The sequence below is a fragment of the Salvelinus alpinus genome, chromosome 16 (assembly GCF_045679555.1).
Source record: "Salvelinus alpinus chromosome 16, SLU_Salpinus.1, whole genome shotgun sequence".
Lineage (NCBI taxonomy): Eukaryota > Metazoa > Chordata > Actinopteri > Salmoniformes > Salmonidae > Salvelinus > Salvelinus alpinus.
Genome location: NC_092101.1, coordinates 48,574,550 through 48,598,332, shown reverse-complemented (window position 1 = coordinate 48,598,332; position 23,783 = coordinate 48,574,550). Strand labels below are relative to the sequence as shown.

The window sequence follows — 23,783 nt, the reverse complement described above, 5'->3', positions numbered from 1 at the left end:
GGAGGGGGTATATATATATAGAGAGAGAGAGAGAGAGGAGGGGGTATATATATATAGAGAGAGAGAAAGAGGAGGGGGTATATATATATATAGAGAGAGAGGGGGTATATATATATAGAGAGAGAGAGAGAGGAGGGGTAGAGAGAGAGGGGGGGTATATATATATATACATATATAGAGAGAGAGGGTATAGAGATAATGGAGGGGCCATCATAGTGTGGGTTGCTTTGACATGCAAGTTCTACAGTTTTCACTGTACGATAGTAGAGGAGTATTGCTTGTATTTACCGTAGGGGTGCATGTGGTCCCCGGGCATCTGTGGAGGGGTGAGTCCCTGTCTAAAGGGCTCCATGTCATATTCCTGCACCCCCAAGGAGGTGGCCTGGGCCAGGGCCTGCATCTGCTGGAGGCTGGGGTGGTGGTGCTGGGGGTGGTGGTACAAGCTCAGAGGGTTCAGGTCAGAGGTCAGACTGCCACAGGAGGGCGCTGTGGAGCACAGGAATCACAGGATAGGTCAATCAACAAATCAACAATATAACAATTACACACACTACATAAAGCTTACCCTGTGTGTTGGTGTGTGTGTGTGTGTGTGTGTGTGTGTGTGTGTGTGTGTGTGTGTGTGTGTGTGTGTGTGTGTGTGTGTGTGTGTGTGTGTGTGTGTGTGTGTGTGTGTGTGTGTGTGTGTGTGTGTGTGTGTGTTCAGTGACTGCTCAGTGGGCACACTGGTTGATTCAAAGTTGTTTCCACGTAATTTCAAGTAAATTACGTGGAACCAACGTGGAACCGACGTGGAACAGACGTTAAATTGACGTTGAATTGACGTCTGTGCCTAGTGGGTGGTACAGTAGCCTACCAGTGTGATGTGCTGGCTGTTCTTGCTGCTCTTGTTGCTGCTGCTGTTGCTGCCTCCTGGCCAGTTTCTTCATCTACAATATCAACAGAAATATTATTTAATTACATATACGTCTACAATATCAACAGAAATATTATTTAATTACATATACGTCTACATTTTCAAAACAGACATATAATTTAATTACATATACGTCTATAATATCAACAGAAATATAATTTAATTACATATACAGTTACGTCTACAATATCAACATAAATATAATTTCATTACATATTTACAGTTAAATCCACAATATAAACATAAATATAATTTAATTACATATTTACAGTTAAATCCACAATATAAACATAAATATAATTTAATTACATATTTACAGTTACATCTACAATATAAACAGAAATATAATTTAATTACATATATACAGTTAAATCCACAATATAAAGAGAAATATATTATAATTACATAGACAGTTACATCTACAATATAAACATAAATATAATATAATTACATATTTACAGTTACATCTACAGTATAAACAGATATAAGGTCATTACATCTATAGTTACATATCACTCCACAGCCTCTCTCTCAAACCTAGTCTTCATAGGAACATGTTCACTCAGTTGAAACATATTAATAGTGGAGGGAAAGAAAATAACATATTTCATGGAGAGAAAACCACACACGCTGCCCGCTGTAAGGAAATACAGCCCTTATCTGGAAGGATCTATGAGTGAGATGTCATCAGTTTCCTGAATAGAGAGATAACAGGAGTGATTTCCAGGTTGGCAGCACAGCAGACTGCCGAAAGAGTTCCCTTATTAATGGTACACATGAAAGTATCTGGGAGGTAGCAAGTGTGTTGGGGGGGGTGCGGGGGGGGGGGGGGGGTGCAGGCAGCATCACATTACTGTACCTTGGCTCTTTGATTTTGGAACCAGACCTGCACGACTCTTACGCTCAGACCGGTCTCCGCTGCCAAGGTCTCCCTCACCTTGGAGAGGAAGGGAAGGACAGAGGGAAGGAAGGGACAGAGGGAGAGAAGAGGAGAGGGACAGAGGGAGAGAAGAGGAGAGGGACAGAGGGAGAGAAGAGGAGAGGGACAGAGGGAGAGAAGAGGAGAGGGACAGAGGGAGAGAAGAGGAGAGGGACAGAGGGAGAGAAGAGGAGAGGGACAGAGGGAGAGAAGACGAGAGGGACAGAGGGAGAGAAGAGGAGAGGGACAGAGGGAGAGAAGAGGAGAGGGACAGAGGGAGAGAAGAGGAGAGGGACAGAGGGAGAGAAGAGGAGAGGGACAGAGGGAGAGAAGAGGAGAGGGACAGAGGGAGAGAAGAGGAGAGGGACAGAGGGAGAGAAGAGGAGAGGGACAGAGGGAGGGAAGAGGGGAGGGAGGGAAGAGGGGCGGACAGAGGGATGGAAGAGGAGAGTGACAGAGGGAGAGAAGAGGAGAGGGAAGGAGAGAGAGGAAGTAAACGTGATATGACCCTTGTAGTCTACATATCCTAATATAAGGACACTTCCATGATGACTCTTATCAGTACAGTGTATTAACTATAGCTACCAAACCTCAGACCCTTGTGATGAAGACAATAATCAGCTGTTGGAGAGTATTCTGATTGAGGACCCTTCAAAGTGCAAACTACACCCCCAGCTTTTCTGCTTTCTCTTTAGGAGCCCGTTGGTGTACACCTAGGCCCTACCTTCCGGCAGGGCTTGGAGGAGACTTCGAAGGATGCTTTGAAGGCCCGTCTCTGGTGGGTGGTCAGAATGGTGCGTGGACGTTTGGGTCGTTTGTGTTCAGGGTCGTCTGCTCCGCCGCCACGTCTGCCTGAAGCCTTCACACTGCCCTCATCCCCTTTCTCCTCCTCCTCCTCCTCCTCCTCATCATCACTTTCACCTGCCAAGACAGGACAAATGGAAAAAAATCCATATATTACCATTCTGAGGTTTATAGACACACACACACACACAAACACACACAGAACGTGTACCTGAGTCTGATGAGGTGGGTCTGTCCACTTCCTGGTTGTAGTCTCTAGCACAGAGCAACCGTCCTTCCCTGAGGACACAGCAGTCTCCAGTCCGCAGAAGACAGGAACACAGACTGCAGCTAAAACAGGCCAGGTGGAACACTGCAGCTCCAGCATGCATCACCAGCTCTGCAGGGGAGATGGCCTCTGCACAGCCACCACATCTCACTGCAAACAGACTGGAGAGAGAGAGAGAGAGAGAGAGAGAGAGAGAGAGAGAGAGAGAGCGAGAGAGAGAGAGAGAGAGAGAGAGAGAGAGAGAGAAGCGTTTAAACCTAAACAAGTTTAAACAATCTAGGTTTCTAGGTTTAAACATAATTTAGGTTTCACTTTCAACGAGCATTGCTATGTAATGACTTTTGTATTGAGCACTTTTTCCGTCTCTACTGCTCTGGTGCACTGCTTGAGTGACAGCTCCTCTACCCCAAATAATAGTTCAACACACCACGCTTCCCAGACACAACTTCTCTAGACGAGCTCTCAGAGGATACTGGAATGTTGCTGAGTCGTTCAGTCAATCAAGACTGCCAGCTTACATACCCCCCCCTCCTTCTCCCCCTCTCCCTCTGCTCTCCCTCAGACACTCAGACAAATACCCCCAGAGTGGCGAGTGTGCATCTTAGCGCCTGGCAACCAGCACTAGGGGCTCAGCCTCGGAGACTGTTACCACGGCTCTGGCTGCCGTGTCCGAGGCCGCGCTCCCGGGAAGTGGTAGAAAGACGCTCCGCATGCCATGGCTCCAGCCGGGGGGGGGGGGGGGGGGGGGGGAATCAGGACTCCCGGTGGGAGAGGCTGGGACTGCCGGTCCCGGGAATTATCTGCGGAATTATCCCTAAGTCTGCTTAACCTGAGAGGAACTAAAGAAGAGCCAGACCCGAATAAGCAGACGTATTATTCTGCTTTCTGGCAGCCACAGCAGTTTGGGTCTGTCAACCAGGATGGTGCGTCATCAGTTTAGATATGGGGGTTGTTTTCTGACTTAATAGAACCAAGGGTCACACCAGTGGCGTCTCCATGGAAACATGAGAGGATGACTCGTTTTTTGTCTCTTTGCTAGGGAAGTGGATGCTATGTTTTTGTCTCTTTGCTAGGGAAGTGGATGCTATGTTTTTGTCTCTTTGCTAGGGAAGTGGATGCTATGTTTTTGTCTCTTTGCTAGGGAAGTGGATGCTATGTTTTTGTCTCTTTGCTAGGGAAGTGGATGCTATGTTTTTGTCTCTTTACTAGGAAAGTGGATGCTATGTATGCATAGTTCATAAAAAAAGGAATGATCTGAAAATCAATGTTAGGCCTAAAGAAAGGTCAATACTTTTGTCATAGATTTATATAATGATAGGGTTATGTTACCGACTATTCAGTACCATAAATAAGACCAGTCTGAACCGGACCAAAAAACAACATCTGTGGATGTTGAAATCAAGGTGGGTCCAAAACGGACCAAATTTGAACCAGACATAGACGTCTATGATTGGTTAAGATTATTGGTTAAAATGAAGTCCAGTCCAGACCAAACATCTGTGAAAGTTGAAATGAAGGTGGGTCCAAACCGGACCAAATCTGAACCAAACATAGATTAAAAAACGAACAAGTGCATGTGAATATCTTCAGTTAGCTCCATTTTCTTATTTTAAGTGGAATTCAAAATATTTAATGTGATATAATGCTTTCTTCATTGACATGTAGACATAAGTGAATGTATATACAGTTGAAATCTGGCCCCAAAAAACAATGACCAAAATAACATGTACAGTACCAGTCAAAAGTTTGGACACACCTACTCATTACAGGGTTTTTCTTTATTTTTACTATTTTCTACATTGTAGAATAATAGTGAAGACATAAAAACTATGAAATAACACATATGGAATCACGTAGTAACCAAATAAAGTTTTAAACAAATCAAAATATATTTTACATTTGAGATTCTTCAAAGTAGCCACCCTTTGCCTTGATGACAGCTTTGCACACTCTTGGCATTATCTCAACCAGCTTCATGAGGTAGTCACCTGGAATGCATTTCAATTAACAGGTGTGCCTTGTTAAGAGTTAATTGGTGGAATTTATTTCCTTCTTAATGCGTTTGAGCCAATCAGTTGTGTTGTGACAAGGTAGGGGGTGGTATACTGAAGATAGCCCTATTTGGTAAAAGACCAAGTCCATATTATGGTAAGAACAGCTCAAATAAGCAAAGAGAAACAACAGTCCATCCTTACTTTAAGACATGAAGGTCAGTCAATCTGGAAAATGTCAAGAACTTTGAAAGTTTCTTCAAGTGCAGTTGCAAAAACCATCAAGCGCTATGATGAAACTGTCTCTCATGAGGACCGCCACAGGAAAGGAACACCCAGAGTTACATCTGCTGCAGAGGATAAGTTCATTAGTTACCAGCGTAAGAAATTGCAACCCAAATAAAAGCTTCACAGAGTTCAAGTAACAGACACATCTCAACATCAACTGTTCAGAGGAGACTGCGTGAATCAGGCCTTCATGGTCAAATTTCTGCAAAGAAACGACTACTAAAGGACACCAATAATAAGAAGAGACTTGCTTGGGCCAAGAAACACGAGCAATGGACATTAGACCGGTAGGAAATCTGTCCTTTGGTCTGATGAGTCCACATTTGAGATTTTTGGTTCCAACAGCCGTGTCTTTGAAAAGCAGAGTAGGTGAACGGATGATCTCTGCATGTGTGGTTCCCACCGTGAAGCATGGAGGAGGAGGTGTGATGGTGTGGGGGTGCTTTGCAAGTGACACTGTCTGTGATTTATTTAGAGTTCAAGGCACACTTAACCAGCATGGCTACCACATCAATCTGCAGCGATACGCCATCCCATCTGGTTTGCGCTTAGTGGGACTATAATTTTTTTTCCAACAGAACAATGACCCAACACACCTCCAGGCTGTGTAAGTGTTATATGACCAAGAAGGAGAGTGATGGAGTTTCAAGTGACGGGTCGAGAGTTTCAAGTTCTTTGGCGTCCACATCACTAACGAACTATCATGGTCCAAACACACCAAGACAGTTGTGAAGAGGGCACGACAACACCTTTTCCACCTCAGGAGACTGAAAAGATTTGGCATGGGTCCCCAGATCCTCAAAAAGTTCTACAGCTGCACCATTGAGAGCATCCTGACCAGTGGCATCACCGCTTGGCATGGCAACTACTTGGCATCTGACCATAAGGTGCTACAGAGGGTAGTGTGTACGGCCCAGTACATTACTGGGGCCAAGCTTCCTGCCATCCAGGACCTACAGTATATACTAGGCGGTGTCAGAGGAAGGCCCAAAAAATTGTCAAAGACTCCAGTCATCCAAGTCATAGACTGTTCTCTCTACTACCGCACAGCAAGCGGCACCGGAGCGCCAAGTCTAGGTCCAAAAGGCTCCTTAACAGCTTCTACCCCCAAGCCATAAGACTGCTGAACAACTAAACTAATCAAATGGCCACCCGGACTATTTACATTGACCCCCTCCTCCCCCCGCTGCTACTCGCTGTTTATTATCTATGCATAGTCACTTTACAAATGACCTCGACTAACCTGATTGATTCGATTTTTTTATAAACTTTAGTTTATTTAGTTAACTCTATTTAAGGGCTTGTAAGTAAGCATTTCACGGTAAGGAATACAACACCTGTTGTATTCGATGCATCAGATGGATTTGATGGAGTGCTGCATCAGATGACCTGGTCTCCACAATCACCCGACCTCAATGGTCGGGATGGTTTGGGATGAGTTGGACCGCAGAGTGAAAGAAAAGCAGCCAACAAGTGCTCAGCATATGTGGGAACTCCTTCAAGACTGTTGGAAAAGCCTTCCAGCTGAAGCTGGTTGAGAGAATGCCAAGCGTGTGCAAAGCTTTCATCAAGACAAAGGATGGCTACTTTGAAGAATTTTGACTGGTACTGTATTTTCAACATCTGTAAAATATGATTTTTTAATTGTCCATACATTATGTATTTTCAGTGTCTGGAAAATACTTATTTTAAAAAATTCGGAAAATACTTATTTTCAACTTTAATTCAGAACCGAAAATGAACCTAATTACAACATCTGGAGAATATGTGTTTTCAACGTCATTTTGCTTACTGGGTATCTCCTATTGATATTTACCTACACAGTATGTTCTTGTTGGAACAAGAGGTAGCCCTGAATTGAACATGTTGTTTACTGTTACGAACCAACAACATGACCCCAAGTATGACCTCCAAGAGTCACGTTTTCACACAAAAATACAAAAAGACACTCAGACACACAGAGGTTAAAATGTCACAGTGTAAACAGCAACATCCCAAAGCCCTGCATTGCTGAGACCTATTGGTGTTGCTGTGGGGTTGCCGGGGAAACGGTCAAGCTTATTCTAAGTAGCCCATGAGGGGACCGACCCAAGCCGTCTGCCAACCCTTAATGTCTTTGGTATGTGCACTCATTTTTGCCAAGACAGCACCTATGGCATGGTTCCCCAACTGCCGGCCTACGGGCCGGATTTGGCCCACGGGGGGGGTTTTATTTGGCCCCCCAAGTTTTCTGAGCAAGAAAAAAATGTGTTGGACATAAAAGACTGTAAAAGCACCAGGGGCCTAATTTATCAATCATGCATAGGCACAATCTGTGCGTAAACCACGCGTTGGATCATGTCCACACAAAGTGTGGGATTTATCAATATGAACGTTTGAGAGCGTGAGTAAATGTACGCACAGCCATGACCATGCGTATGCACAGCCATGACCGTGCGTACGCACAGCCACGACCGTGCGTACGCACAGCCACGACCATGCGTATGCACAGCCACGACCATGCGTATGCACAGCCACGACCATGCGTATGCACAGCCACGACCATGCGTATGCACAGCCACGACCGTGCGTACGCACAGCCACGACCATGCGTATGCACAGCCACGACCATGCGTATGCACAGCCACGACCATGCGTATGCACAGCCACGACCATGCGTACGCACAGCCACGACCATGCGTACGCACAGCCACGACCATGCGTATGCACAGCCACGACCATGCGTATGCACAGCCACGACCATGCGTATGCACAGCCACGACCATGCGTATGCACAGTCACGACCATGCGTACGCACAGCCACGACCATGCGTACGCACAGCCACGACCATGCGTACGCACAGCCACAACCATGCGTATGCACAGCCACGACCATGCGTATGCACAGCCACGACCATGCGTACGCACAGCCACGACCATGCGTACGCACAGCCACGACCATGCGTATGCACAGTGCCAAGTGGTGGAAAGGAGAACTGCTTGAAAGGGGAACTTCTTGATTGACATGCTATATAATTTCACCACATCATTGCATTTGTTACGATAATAATCCATATTGAGTATAGTCATTTGTTAAATTAGAGGTGAAAGTGAAACCACTATAAAAAAAAATGATATAATGGGAAATGGAATGAGAGAGATGGCTAAACTTGATCCGTTTGGAGATTTGCCATACGCTGCAGAGGTAGTTTTTAGAGACAGGTGGGACTTTTTCTGCAGAAAGTACAGATTGGCTCAACAAATATCGTTTCCAAAAACCAATCTTATAGGATTTTTGCGAGGATTTAAGACCTACTTTAAAAAGGCAAACACATGCCATTCTCAGTCAGATCCAAGTGCTATCCACACTCGAGTTTTTGGCAATGGGCACTTTTTAGCGAGAGCTTGCAGATCGCCATCTCATAGCCCTCGATGAGCCAATATTTTGGATGCAATAATCAGCCAAGTGAACAGTAACACATTTTATATTTGAGTCATTTAGCAGACACTCTTATCCAGAGTAACTTACAGTTAGTGCATTCATCTTAAGATAGTTTTTTAGTTTTATTTTATTTAACTAGGCAAGTCAGTTAAGAACAAATTCTTATTTTCAACGACAGCCTACCAGGGAACAGTGGGTTGAATGCCTTGTTCAGAGGCAGAACGACATATGTTTACCTTGTCAGGGGATTCGATCCAGCAACCTTTTAGTTACTGGCCCAATGCGCTAACCACTAGGCTACCTACCTGCTACCTGGCTACAGGCATAGAAAGTACATTTTTCCTCATTAACGTAGCTATGTGTAGAGTCAGAGCTAGAAGGCGGGGGGGGGGGGGGGGGGGGGGGGGGGCACAAATGAGCGACCCGAATAAAACCTTTTGATTGGTTGTACTCAATCTCTGACACTAGCACCTCTATTTCAGTCTCTGTATTATTTTTTGGGGTTGCCCCGTTGTATTTCATGGTATGGCGTTGTATATGCCCCACGGGCTTTAAATATTTGATTTTGACCATATATGGTTAATTAGTGGAGTTTCGAAATGCAAATAGCCAAGGTCGTGCACGAGCACTGAGGCTGAGAACAATTGGTATTTTTCAATGGTTATCTCCTATCGGTGTGCATATGACACTCGTAGGGTTGTTTAACAAATCACACTTTTTTTTATATCCGTACGAACATTCTAAATTCCATTCGTAAGTAGTATTTTAGAATAATTTATATGCAATATTGATAAATGAGGCCCCAGGACTTGGAACAATCGAACAAGGCCACAGTAAATGTACACACTCAAGGAGACATTAACTAGTGACAAGAACATTACTGAGAGAACAGTCTCTCTCTGTCTCTGTCTCTGTCTCTGTCTCTCTCTCTGTCTCTCTCTCTGTCTCTCTCTAACTGTCTCTCTCTCTCTCTCTCTCTCTCTCTTTCTCTCTCTCTCTCTTCCCTCAACCTCCACTCTATGCTGTTATGTCCGTGCACTGTGACCACTGTCTATGTATCAGTCACAAGGCAGCTCTCACTCTCTGTTTCAACCCAGGGGGAAGGTCACTCTGTTCCTTGTGTTCCAGATACACAGAGACAGACTTCAGTCCACCCATTGTTCTCCAACGCTCCCAGCCTTACCTCTTGAACCTAACTTTTAGTCCAGACCTCAAGTAGGCATGATGCAGACAGATCCTGTTGCTGTATCAGGTGAACCTGGAGCCAGACCGCGGTGAACACACACACACACACACACACACACACACACACACACACACACACACACACACACACACACACACACACACACACACACACACACACACACACACACACACACACACACACACACACACACACACACACACACACAGAGAGAGAGAGCCAGTGGATCTGATTAAGATCTGGGGTCTGACCATCAGCCTGCAAACCAACCTACACACCTAATCTACCTGCTAACTGTACTCTACTGTACACCCAACCTAATCTACCTGCTAACTGTACTCTACTGTACACCCAACCTAATCTACCTGCTAACTGTACTCTACTGTACACCCAACCTAATCTACCTGCTAACTGTACTCTACTGTACACCCAACCTAATCTACCTGCTAACTGTACTCTACTGTACACCCAACCTAATCTACCTGCTAACTGAACTCTACTGTACACCCAACCTAATCTACCTGCTAACTGAACTCTACTGTACACCCAACCTAATCTACCTGCTAACTGTACTCTACTGTACACCCAACCTAATCTACCTGCTAACTGTACTCTACTGTACACCCAACCTAATCTACCTGTTAACTGAACTCTACTGTACACCCAACCTAATCTACCTGCTAACTGAACTCTACTGTACACCCAACCTAATCTACCTGCTAACTGTACTCTCCTGTACACCCAACCTAATCTACCTGTTAACTGAACTGTACTCTACTGTACACCCAACCTAATCTACCTGTTAACTGAACTGTACTCTACTGTACACCCAACCTAATCTACCTGTTAACTGAACTGTACTCTACTGTACACCCAACCTAATCTACCAGGCCACCTATCAGATTAGATACAGGTAAACTAGCCTATAAACGTTTTCTGTAAGTACAATCAATTATCTGTCATTCATCTGTATCACCAGTCAGAACTCTCGCTGCCCATGTCAACTGACTTGACAGCTTTGATTAGTGATGTTGTCCTCAGACCATCAGCAGACAGTGAAAAACCAGGCTACTTCTTGACCTGATTCAGTTCAAAACAACCCACATCATCATCATTCAGGTGCAAGTAGGCCAAGGTTCTGGTTGGTATGCATTACAATAAATAGGAGAACAGTCGGTGAGGTGGGATGAGACCCAGACAGAAACTACAGTCTTGGGCCAGGGACAATGATGTGTATCAGAACCCTGGCCCGGCCCACGGACAATGATGTGTATCAGAACCCTGGCCCGGCCCAGGGACAATGATGTGTATCAGAACCCTGGCCCGGCCCAGGGACAATGATGTGTATCAGAACCCTGGCCCGGCCCACGGACAATGATATGTAGCAGAACCCTGGCCCGGCCCAGGTACAATGATGTGTATCAGAACCCTGGCCCGTCCCAGTGACAATGATGTGTAGCAGAACCCTGGCCCGGCCCAGTGACAATGATGTGTATCAGAACCCTGGACCGGCCAGTAGCCGCCCCAGAAATTCTGAGATCTGATAGGTTGTATCTGAATATATTGATAATTTATAGCAACTCATCAATCTCACCGGAGAAAGCATCCAAGCCAGCAAAACCGTCCCCTCTGTCTCAGTATGTGTAGCCCATGTATCTGCTGCTGTCTGGACAAAAGGAGTAGGACATGGGTACAGACACTAAGACAGAGCGGCACTGTTTGCCTCGATTGGATGTTTTCTCTGGTGAAATAGATTCAGCTTCTTGGTCGAGACAGAGCCGTTGGGGGCGGTACCTGGCATGAGGCCCCCTGCTAATTGGTCAGGTCAGATATCTCACGGTTGAATGGACGTCATCCCATTGGGCACCTAGGCACCTGGGCACGGGGCTATCCAGATGCCAACGCACGGAATGCCCCCCTCATAGTGGGCACAGTCCCTAAAAGGTTCACACCCTAAACCCACCGCCTCTCCTGTCAGAATCCCTCTGCCCCACCAACATATGGCTCTTTACTGTTCCCGTTACACCTCCACCTCTCTCCTTTGCTAGCTCCTTTGGCAAAATGTGTAAAATAGCTTGAGATTGTCTAAAAAAACATATTTTTCCCTCAGCCTCATGGGGGGGGGGGGTGCAAACCTGTGCCACGCCACTACCTCCAGCCCTTTCTGTACATGCCAACTGTCTTTCTGTTGTCATTCAACTCTGTGGTCCTTTTCTAGGATCTTTATGGCTCAGGAAACATCCCAAACAGCAAAGAGATCACAGCTTGGTCACTATAAGGGATGTGTTGGTGTGTTAGCCTTCAGGGTACCAGCCAATAGCACCAACCAGGGCCATAGCCAACGCTGCAAGGGCATTTCATTTCAAAGCACTGTCACTGAGAAGGAAACATTTTGGGCAGAGTAAATGAGTGTGATGTTTCCAGTCTCGTCGCTTGGCAGAGAGGCCATCACTAAATTGTTCAGAAATAATGTACGCTGCCTCTGTTTGAGCTTGGCTCTAGTTTAGGTGTGAGATATAGTGTGTGTGTGTGTGTGTGTGTGTGTGTGTGTGTGTGTGTGTGTGTGTGTGTGTGTGTGTGTGTGTGTGTGTGTGTGTGTGTGTGTGTGTGTGTGTGTGTGTGTGTGTGTGTGTGTGTGTGTGTTTTGGGAGGAATTTAGGGAGGGGAGGTTTATGTAAGTGACGCTTTTGAATGGGCCATATGTTGTCCCCAGCTTGCCGTTGCCACACCGATGGGTTTTGATAATTTAACACATTTTGACAATGTGTCAGTTGAGCTCTACCCGAGATCGCGCTGTCTGTGTGTCTGTGTGTGTGTGTGTGTGTGTGTGTGTCTGTGTGTGTGTGTGTGTGTGTGTGTGTGTGTGTGTGTGTGTGTGTGTGTGTGTGTGTGTGTGTGTGTGTGTGTGTGTGTGTGTGTGTGTGTGTGTGTGTGTGTGTGTGTCTGTGTGTGTGTGTGTGTGTGTGTGTGTGTGTGTGTGTGTGTGTGTGTGTGTGTGTGTGTGTGTGTGTGTGTGTGTGTGTGTGTGTGTGTGTGTGTGTGTGTGCTCTCCTCTCACATTCCAGGGCCCATGCTGCCCCTTCCTCCTGCAGTCACCTTGTTCTCCAGGAGCTGCGACTCCCGTGCCAAGATCCCTTTCATACAAACACATACATACATCATATATCCCCAGTATCTATCTACTGTAACTATCTACATGATCTATCTATAGTATCTATCTACATTACCTATCTACATTATCTATCCCCAGTATCTATCTACTGTAACTATCTACATGATCTATCTATAGTATCTATCTACATTACCTATCTACATTATCTATCTACTGTATCTATCTACAGTAACTATCTACATGATCTATCTACATGATCTATCTATAGTATCTATCTACATTACATATCTACATTATCTATCCCCAGTATTTATCTACAGTAACTATCTACATTATCTATCTATAGTATCTATCTACATTATATATCTACATGATCTATACCCAGTATCTATCTACTGTAACTATCTACATGATCTATCTATAGTATCTATCTACATTACCTATATACATTATCTATCTACTGTATCTATCTACAGTAACTATCTACATGATCTATCTACATTATATATCTATAGTATCTAATCTACATTATATATCTACATGATCTATACCCAGTATTTATCTACAGTAACTATCTACATGATCTATCTATAGTATCTATCTACATTATATATCTACATGATCTATCACCAGTATCTATCTACTGTAACTATCTACATGATCTATCTATAGTATCTATCTACATTACCTATCTACATTATCTATCTACTGTATCTATCTACAGTAACTATCTACATGATCTATCTACATTATCTATCTATAGTATCTAATCTACATTATATATCTACATGATCTATACCCAGTATCAATCTATAGTATTTATCTACATTACCTATCTACATTATCTATCTACATCACATATCTACATTATCTATCTACATTATATATCTATAGTATCTATCTACATTACCTATCTGCATTATCTATCTACATTGTATATATATAGTATCTATCTGCATTACCTATCTACATTACCTATCTACATTATCTATCTATAGTATCTACAGTTGAAGTCAGAAGTTGACACTTAAGTTGGAGTCATTAAAACTCGTTTTTCAACCACTCCACAAATTTCTTGTTAACATACTATAGTTCTGGCAAGTCAGTTAGGACATCTACTTTATGCATGACACGTAATTTTTCCAACAATTGTTTACAGACAGAATATTTCACTTATAATTCACTCTATCCTAATTCCAGTGGGTCAGAAGTTTACATACACTAAGTTGACTGTGCCTTTAAACAGCTTGGAAAATTCCAGAAAATGATGTCATGGCTTTAGAAGCTTCTGATAGGCAAATTTACATAATTTGAGTCAATTGGAGGTGTACCTGTGGATGTATTTCAAGGCCTACCTTCAAACCCAGTGCCTCTTTGCTTGACATCATTGTGAAATCAAAAGAAATCAGCCAAGACATCAGAAAAAAATTGTAGACCTCCACAAGTCTGGTTCATCCTCGGGAGCAATTTCCAAACGCCTGAAGGTACCACGTTCATCTGTACAAACAATAGTATGCAAGTATAAACACCATGGGACCACGCAGCCATCATACCGCTCAGGAAAGAGACGCGTTCTGTCTCCTAGAGATGAACGTACTTTGGTGCGAAAAGTGCAAATCAATCCCAGAACAAAAGCAAAGGACCTTGTGAAGATGCTGGAGGAAACAGGTTCAAAAGTATCTATATCCACAGTAAAACGAGTCCTATATATCGACATAACCTGAAAGGCCGCTCAGCAACGAAGAAGCCACTGGTCCAAAACCGCCATAAAAAAGCCAGACTACAGTTTGCAACTGTACATGGGGACAAAGATCGTACTTTTTGGAGAAATGTCCTCTGGTCTGATGAAACAAAAATAGAACTGTTTGGCCATAATGACCATCGTTATGTTTGGAGGAAAAAGGGGGAGGCTTGCAAGCCGGAGAACACCATCCCAACCGTGAAGCACGGGTCTGGCAGCATCATGTTGTAGGGGTGCTTTGCTGCAGGAGGGACTGGTGCACTTCACAAAATAGATGGCATCATGGGGCAGGAAAATTATGTGGATATATTGAAGCAACATCTCAAGACATCAGTCAGGAAGTTAAAACTTGGTCGCGAATGTGTCTTCCAAATGGACAATGACCACAAGCATACTTCCAAAGTTAAGGACAACAAAGTCAAGGTATTGGAGTGGCCATCACAAAGCCCTGACCTCAATCCCATAGAAAAATTGTAGGCAGAACTGAAAAAGCGTGTGCGAGCAAGGAGGCCTACAAACCTGACTCAGTTACACCAGCTCTGTCAGGAGGAATGGGCCAAAATTCACCCAACTTATTGTGGGAAGCTTGTGGAAGGCTACCCGAAACGTTTGACTCAAGTTAAACAATTTAAAGGCAATGCTACCAAATACTAATTGAGTGTATGTAAACTTCTGACCCACTGGGAATGTGATGAAATAAATAAAAGCTGAAATAAATCATTCTCTCTACTATTATTCTGACATTTCACATTCTTACAATAAAGTGGTGACCCTAACTAACCTAAGACAGAGAACTTTTACTAGGATTAAATGTCAGGAATTGTGAAAAACTGAGTTTAAATGTATTTGGATAAGGTACATTATCCATCTACAGTATCTATCCCCAGTATCTATCTACATTATCTATCTACATTATCTGTCTGCATTATCCATCCACAGTATCTGTCTACAGTATCTAAATACAGTATCTATCTACATTATATATCTACATTATCTATCTACAGTAACTATCTACAGTATCTATCTACAGTATCTATCTACAGTAACTATCTACAGTAACTACAGTATCTATCTACAGTATCTACAGTAACTATCTACAGTAACTATCTACAGTATCTATCTACAGTATCTATCTACAGTAACTATCTACAGTATCTATCTACAGTAACTATCTACAGTAACTATCTACAGTAACTACAGTATCTATCTACAGTATCTACAGTAACTATCTACAGTAACTATCTACAGTAACTACAGTATCTATCTACCGTATCTATCTACAGTAACTATCTACAGTATCTATCTACAGTATATATCTACAGTAACTATCTACAGTAACTATCTACAGTAACTACAGTATCTATCTACAGTATCTATCTACAGTAACTATCTACAGTATCCATCTACAGTAACTATCTACAGTATACATCTACAGTAACTATCTACAGTATCCATCTACAGTAACTATCTACAGTATCCATCTACAGTAACTATCTACAGTATCTATCTACAGTATCTACTGTATCTATCCACATTCTCCTTTTTTTATTCAGAACTTTTTAGCATGTGGCACTTGCACCTTTTTGTTATTATTTCAAGCATTGATTAAATTAAATATATTTTTGCATCTTGGCCTCCTTGGTTTATTTCCTTTTGATGGTTTGAGTGTGAGTACCTAGGTTATTCTACACACTTAAACCTACTGCAGCGACACAACTCCACACAGACCCAGACATTCAGTATGTAACACTGAGAGAGAAGACCCTGACATACAGTAGTCATACTGAGAGAGAAGTCCCTGACATACAGTAGTAACACTAAGAGAGAATACCCTGACATACAGTAGTAACACTGAGAGAGAAGATCCTGACATTCAGTATGTAACACTGAGAGAGAAGATCCTGACATTCAGTATGTAACACTGAGAGAGAAGATCCTGACATTCAGTATGTAACACAGAGAGAGAAGATCCTGACATTCAGTATGTAACACTGAGAGAGAAGATCCTAACATTCAGTATGTAACACTGAGAGAGAGAAGATCCTGACATTCAGTATGTAACACTGAGAGAGAAGATCCTAACATTCAGTATGTAACACTGAGAGAGAGAAGATCCTGACATTCAGTATGTAACACAGAGAGAGAGAAGATCCTAACATTCAGTATGTAACACTGAGAGAGAAGATCCTGACATTCCGTATGTAACACTGAGAGAGAAGATCCTAACATTCAGTATGTAACACTGAGAGAGAGAAGATCCTGACATTCAGTATGTAACACTGAGAGAGAAGATCCTGACATACAGTATGTAACACTGAGAGAGAAGATCCTGACATTCAGTATGTAACACTGAGAGAGAAGATCCTAACATTCAGTATGTAACACTGAGAGAGAGAAGATCCTGACATTCAGTATGTAACACTGAGAGAGAAGATCCTAACATTCAGTATGTAACACTGAGAGAGAAGATCCTGACATACAGTATGTAACACTGAGAGAGAAGATCCTGACATTCAGTATGTAACACTGAGAGAGAAGATCCTAACATTCAGTATGTAACACTGAGAGAGAAGATCCTGACATACAGTAGTAACACAGAGAGAGAAGACCATCATCAGTGAATTTAGACATTTCTTCAAACGTCTTCCCAAATGTTTATTGGCACACACACACTCCGACACACACTCCGACACACACTCCGACATGTCAAGGACAAAGCTTGGGATGCAGGCAGCCTGTCAAAGCGTGGTGGGTGTACAGAGTGCAGCGGGCCTGACAGGTGCCATGCCATTGTGGCTCCAGGTGCAGCTATACTGAATTTCAGCTTTACTAACTCTTATAATTTCACATTCCCCTGTTCTTTTCTATGGACACGAAGTCTAAGTGAGTGAAGCTGGGTACTGTTCCTGTACTGACATGGAATTGCAAACATTCTCTTATCTGACAGTATCTATACCCAGTATCTATCTACATTATCTATACCCAGTATATATCTACATTATCTATACCCCGTATCTATCTACATTATCTATCTACATTATCTATCTACATTATCTATCTACAGTATCTATACCCAGTATCTATCTACATTATCTATACCCAGTATCTATCTGCATTGTCTATACCCAGTATCTATCTACATTATATATCTACATTATCTATACCCAGTATCTATCTACATGATCTATCACCAGTATCTACCTACATGATCTATACCCAGTATCTATCTACATTATATATCTACAGTATCTATACCCAGTATCTATCTACATTATCTATACCCAGTATCAATCTACATTATATATCTACATTATCTATCCACATTATATATCTACATTATCTATATCCAGTATATATCTACATTATATATATATACATTATCTATACCCAGTATCTATCTACATGATCTATCTACATTATCTATACCCAGTATCTATCTACATTATATATCTACATTATCTATCCACATGATCTATATCCAGTATCTATCTACATTATATATCTACATGATCTATACCCAGTATATAACTACATTATATATCTACATTATCTATCTACATTATCTATACCCAGTATCTATCTACATGATCTATCTACATTATCTATACCCAGTATCTATCTACATTATATATCTACATTATCTATCTACATTATCTATACCCAGTATCTATCTACATGATCTATCTACATTATCTATACCCAGTATCTATCTACATTATATATCTACATTATCTATACCCAGTATCTATCTACATTATATATCTACAGTATCTATACCCAGTATCTATCTACATGATCTATCTACATGATCTATACCCAGTATATATCTACATTATATATCTACATTATCTATACCCAGTATCTATCTACATGATCTATCTACATTATCTATACCCAGTATATATCTACATTATATATCTACAGTATCTATACCCAGTATTTATCTACATTATATATCTACATGATATATCTACAGTTTCTATCTACATTATCTATCTACATTACATATCTACAGTATCTATACGCAGTATCTATCTACATGATATATATACAGTATCTATTTGTCTGCAGACATTCTCTTATCTGACAGTTCTACCCCCAGTATATATCTACATTATCTATCCCCAGTATCTATCTACATTATCTATCACCAGTATCTATCTACATTATATATCTACAGTATCTATACCCAGTATCTATCTACATTATATATCTACAGTATCTATACCCAGTATCTATCTACATTATCTATCTACATTATCTATACCCAGTATATATCTACATTATCTATCTACATTATCTATCTACAGTATCTATACCCAGTATCTATCTACATTATCTATCCACAGTATCTATCTACATTATCTATCTACATTATCTATCTACAGTATCTATCCCCAGTATATATCTACATTATCTATCTACATTATCTATCTACATTATCTATCTACAGTATCTATCCCCAGTATCTATGCCCAGTATCTATCTACATTATCCATCTACATTATCTATCTACAGTATCTATCCCCAGTATATATCTACATTATCTATCTACATTATCTATCTACAGTATCTATCCCCAGTATCTATGCCCAGTATCTATCTACATTATCTATCTACATTATCTATCTACATTATCTATCTATCTGCAGACATTCTCTTATCAGAAACATGGAATATATGTAACTGGCATTTACTAATGCTTTAGCCACAATGCACAAGAGCAGTAGCACACCCATCCCCCTCACCCTCCACCCTCCTCACCCTTCCCACCCTCCTCACCCTTCACACCCACCTCACCCTCCTCACCCTTCACCACCTTCACACCCTCCACACCCTACCCTTCACACCCCTCACCGTTCACCCTCAACCCCTTTCGCCCTCCTCACCCCTCCACATCCCTAACCCCTCACCCACCTCACTCTCTCCTCCCCTCACTGGGCTACTGGCTCCTAAGAGAACAATAGCAATAAGAGACAGTCTTTAGGGGGTGGAATCCCCTGCCCGGGTCCCTTTCCCTCAAGCTCTGTTTCTAGCTTCAACACATTCCTACTGACCTGGGAAGACATCCGTTACAGGCCACATACACTATTGAAGAACATCGGTGGTCAAAGCAAAAAAGGGAAAATGGTTTGTTAAAGGAGAAGCAGTCTATGTGATCATGTTATATTATGGAAACAAATGCCAAACAAAAATGGCAATAAAACAAAGTTACAATTATATTCCTCTAAATTGTATTTTCCTTTTTTTTTTTTTTTTTTTTTTATCTAGACCTATGTGGAAATTCGACTTGTTTTGAACAAACCAAGTAGACCTAGGGCGAGGCCATAATCCAGATTAAAAAATAGAAACTTTTCAATCATGATGAGATATCAACCTTCCCCTCACGGTGATTCAATCTAAACCAACACTTACTTGGCGTAGTCGCGCTTGCAGTACAGTTTCTGGTCCCAGAGAAAGCAAGTGTTCTTGAGCGGGTCGCCACACGCCACGCACCGGACGCATTGCTCATGCCATAGGCCGTCAATGACGCTAAGCAGGTACTTGTCACGGATGAGGCGGTGGCATCCCACACATACGGTCTGTGTCAAATCTACCCCAGAAAATAACGACAACGTTTGGATAATTAGTCCAACATAAAATCCTGACGTTTATTATATCGAAATATGTGTAGTATTGAATCAGTAATTATTTTAAAAGCCTAAAACCTAAAGCATTATATATTTAATTAATTGCAATATAAATGTTGACTCACACTTTTCTAGGATAGAATACATAATAGGCTCAACAAAAACTTAATTTAAACATTAAACATATAAATATTATCTACAGTGACCTGCTGTAAAAAAATATATATGCATCACAACTTTGCTACAAAAATATTTTATGGACATGTGATAATTGCAGTCTATTTTAACAAGTCGTTTTTAATAAGTCGATTTTAACAAAAACCTTATTTAAAAGTCATGCATGCAATGTTTTTAAAATGATGTTTGTTATTGCTAGTTTTTTGTTAAGCCTATTCAATTCCGTAGTTGCCTATACTCACCAAGTAAAGATGCAGGATGTCCTTCCCCCATAGTTTCATCCAACAAAGTTCTGCGAGGAGAAAATAATTGTCAGCCTTGTGGAATTATATTTCCTTCTTGAGATGTCAATCATTGATTCAGTTTGATTTAAAAAAAAATTATAAATGCTGTTGAGTTCATAGGTCGAACTCAAATCAAATCAAATCAACGTGTAGGCCTATTGGTCGTATACACAGTCTTGCAGATGTTATCTCAAGCGCTGTGAAATGCTTATATTTCCAGCTTCAACAATGCAGCAATATCTAGCAATATAATACACACATAATCCAAACGTTATGAACAAGAAATTAAGACATATAAGAACGAGCAAGTCAGTGTCCGAAATATAAATATATATGTAAACCAATGTGAACGGTGTGTATCGACAGCATATGAAAACTGGAATAGACCCGCGGAAATAGAAATCAAATAGGTTAGATAAAAAATAAAACATTTGACATTACCAGGATGTTCTTCTGTTTATGTCGATATTTTAGAATTTATTTTCTGATATATTCCATTCTAATCTCTTCTGGGTTGATGGACACAATGCCCTGGTCGAGTTGGATGAAGAAGACCGTAGAAAACTTTCCCAGCCGACTCGAGCGTTTCCAATTCCTCTTCTTAGTGCTGCTCCTCGTTATTGAGCATTTATCTATCAATTCACCTATTAGTCCGAGACAGAGAGACAGAAGGAGACAGAGAGAGAGACGGAGAGAGACAGAGAGAGAGAGAGAGAGGGACAGAGAGAGAGACATGCGTTTAAGAAAGCACCTACACATTGTTAGTGTTCGCTCTCTCTCCATCACTTTTCCTTCTACCCCCATCTCCGTGTCAGACTCCATGCGCACCCTGGCAAGTTCCTCACAGCAGTGTGTTATGAAGTTAATACCAGCACACCTCATATAGCTTAAAGACTATACATGACTTACTTTCATTAAAAATAAAACGCCTAATGCGTATGTGAATCTAGAATAAAAGGATACTTTTGCAAAACAGAATATAAAAGAAAAACTATTTACTTATAACCTCACCCATGTATTATGCGTATTCAGGACATTTGATTCATTTACGGTGACACATTTGTCATCTAAAATTATATTTGATATTGAAGATTGAACCTATAAGCCTAAAGCTGTGCAATATTGTCCTTTCAGGTCTACTTTTCGATAGGAAAATCTTTTTCAAAACATGGTGGCACGTATGTCTTGCAGTTTGCTTCTTGTTTAAGGCTACTGAATCATTTAAATGTAGCCTAGGCTAAAACTTATCTTAATAAATTAGGATAGCATTTGATTATTTTGATGCAGGCTACAAACATTATTTATGGGCTCATTTACATTATTAGGCTGTTTATTTTAATTTTCATCCCATGTAATCGCTATTCTCGGGAAATGAAAACGAAACAATAATGGTAAAAAAATAATAGCTACATTTGTTACTTGGGCCAAAGGGGTCACATGGAAATTACCGCATATTTCCATTAGACTACAATGTGAGCGTACGATATTCAGTATCGACAATAAAATCGTCCAAAAACGAAGCTGGAGAAATGTAGATAAACGCTTGAATTCGACAGGTAGCCTAGAGGCAACGCTCACCGGTGGCCCGGTCGGGTGTATCACCTCGCCTGCCAGCCATCCCGTAGTCCCACGGGTGGTGGTGGGACCGGGACCAGGACCACGGAAGCTTTCACAGTCACATCTCACCCACGTTCATCTTAATTCGGAGGATTCTGTTTTTTATACTTTCCTCTGTTCTTTGCACTGGATATTAGTTTATATTGGACGCCTCCCTCTATCGTTTAAATACAACACACAGCACATTGTCCAGCTTCTACAGCTGAGAACACGCGTGTGGCATTTAAGCCCTGAACAGCGCCTGACAGGCAGCCCTGTCTCCCAGGCATGCAGTCCCCAAGACCAGTGCCAATCGCATGCAAGGAACAACAAGCCATCGAGCCACATTCAAACAAAGCCAGAAAGCTAAAGGGGAAAAAAGGTAATATGACTAGCATCTTTCAAAATTAAGGCAACTTTATAATGATATCAGACTGATTTGTTGTAGATGAACAATAGTTAGCTAAGCAGTCTTGTTAGCTAGCTAGCTAGCTAGCTAGCTAGTTATCTATGGTAGTTGTTATCTTGCGTAACTGATATGCTTATAAGGGACACTTCATGTTTTGTGGATACTATTTACATTTACATAGCTCCATTCCTGACAGGCTGTTCAGATTAACTTTCAGCCTCAGAGCTTGATCAGATTCAATAGCAGCCTCAGAGGCTGATAAGTCAAGATGCTGCCTTGTAGGATGTTTCATGAGCAAATCTCCATGCAGGCATATTAACAGTCAAAGTGCCTCATAGGCTGATGCGACTGAATTAACCCCTTCCCTCCTCTATGCCAGCTCCCTGTGCCGCTCCAGACTAGCTAGGTCTCTAGGCAGCATGACTGTAGTGGCCAGCGACAGACAGCCAGTGTGCTGTGAGCCCAGTGGCTTCCATAGAGGCACAGCCAACAACACAGAGAGAACGCAGGCAATCCAGTCAGCACAGGCAACCTGCCCAACCTAAACATGCCGAAGGCCCCTCAGTGGGTCCCATTATCCCTTTATCTGGGCTCAACCTCACTCTCTCCTACTCTGTGGGTCCCATTATCCCTTTCTCTGGGCTCAACCTCACTCTCTCCTACTCTGTGGGTCCCATTATCCCTTTCTCTGGGCTCAACCCCACTCTCTCCTACTCTGTGGGTCCCATTATCCCTTTGTATTTCTCACTGCTCTGTTCTACGCTGTTGTGTTTGTGTGCTAGAATAGTTTCCCACATGTCCTTTATTAAAATTAGAATGGACACTGTATGCATATTCAACTCTTGTATATTGTGTCATTCTTAATCCTTCTTCAGGGTCTTTAATGAAAATAAAATAAATCAAATCAAATTTTATTTGTCACATACACATGGTTAGCAGATGTTAATGCGAGTGTAGCGAAATGCTTGTGCTTCTAGTTCCGACAATGCAGTAATAACCAACGAGTAATCTAACCTAACA

General features: G+C 41.8%; 1 protein-coding gene across 1 annotated transcript in view; it reads right to left on the bottom strand.

Annotated features, from left to right (window-relative positions):
- lmx1a (LIM homeobox transcription factor 1, alpha) overlaps window positions 1-21,853 on the bottom strand; it is a 25,934-nt gene extending 4,081 nt beyond the window's left edge. Inside the window, exons 1-8 of the mRNA XM_071346707.1 lie at window positions 21,200-21,853; window positions 20,717-20,766; window positions 20,083-20,260; window positions 2,851-3,068; window positions 2,560-2,756; window positions 1,776-1,853; window positions 857-929; window positions 289-486 (exon numbers count right to left, since the gene is read on the bottom strand). Coding sequence (XP_071202808.1) covers window positions 289-486; window positions 857-929; window positions 1,776-1,853; window positions 2,560-2,756; window positions 2,851-3,068; window positions 20,083-20,260; window positions 20,717-20,747 — 973 coding nt within the window. The 5' untranslated portion in view covers window positions 20,748-20,766; window positions 21,200-21,853. The remainder of the gene's footprint in view (window positions 1-288; window positions 487-856; window positions 930-1,775; window positions 1,854-2,559; window positions 2,757-2,850; window positions 3,069-20,082; window positions 20,261-20,716; window positions 20,767-21,199) is intronic.
- Window positions 21,854-23,783: the final 1,930 nt, after the last annotated feature.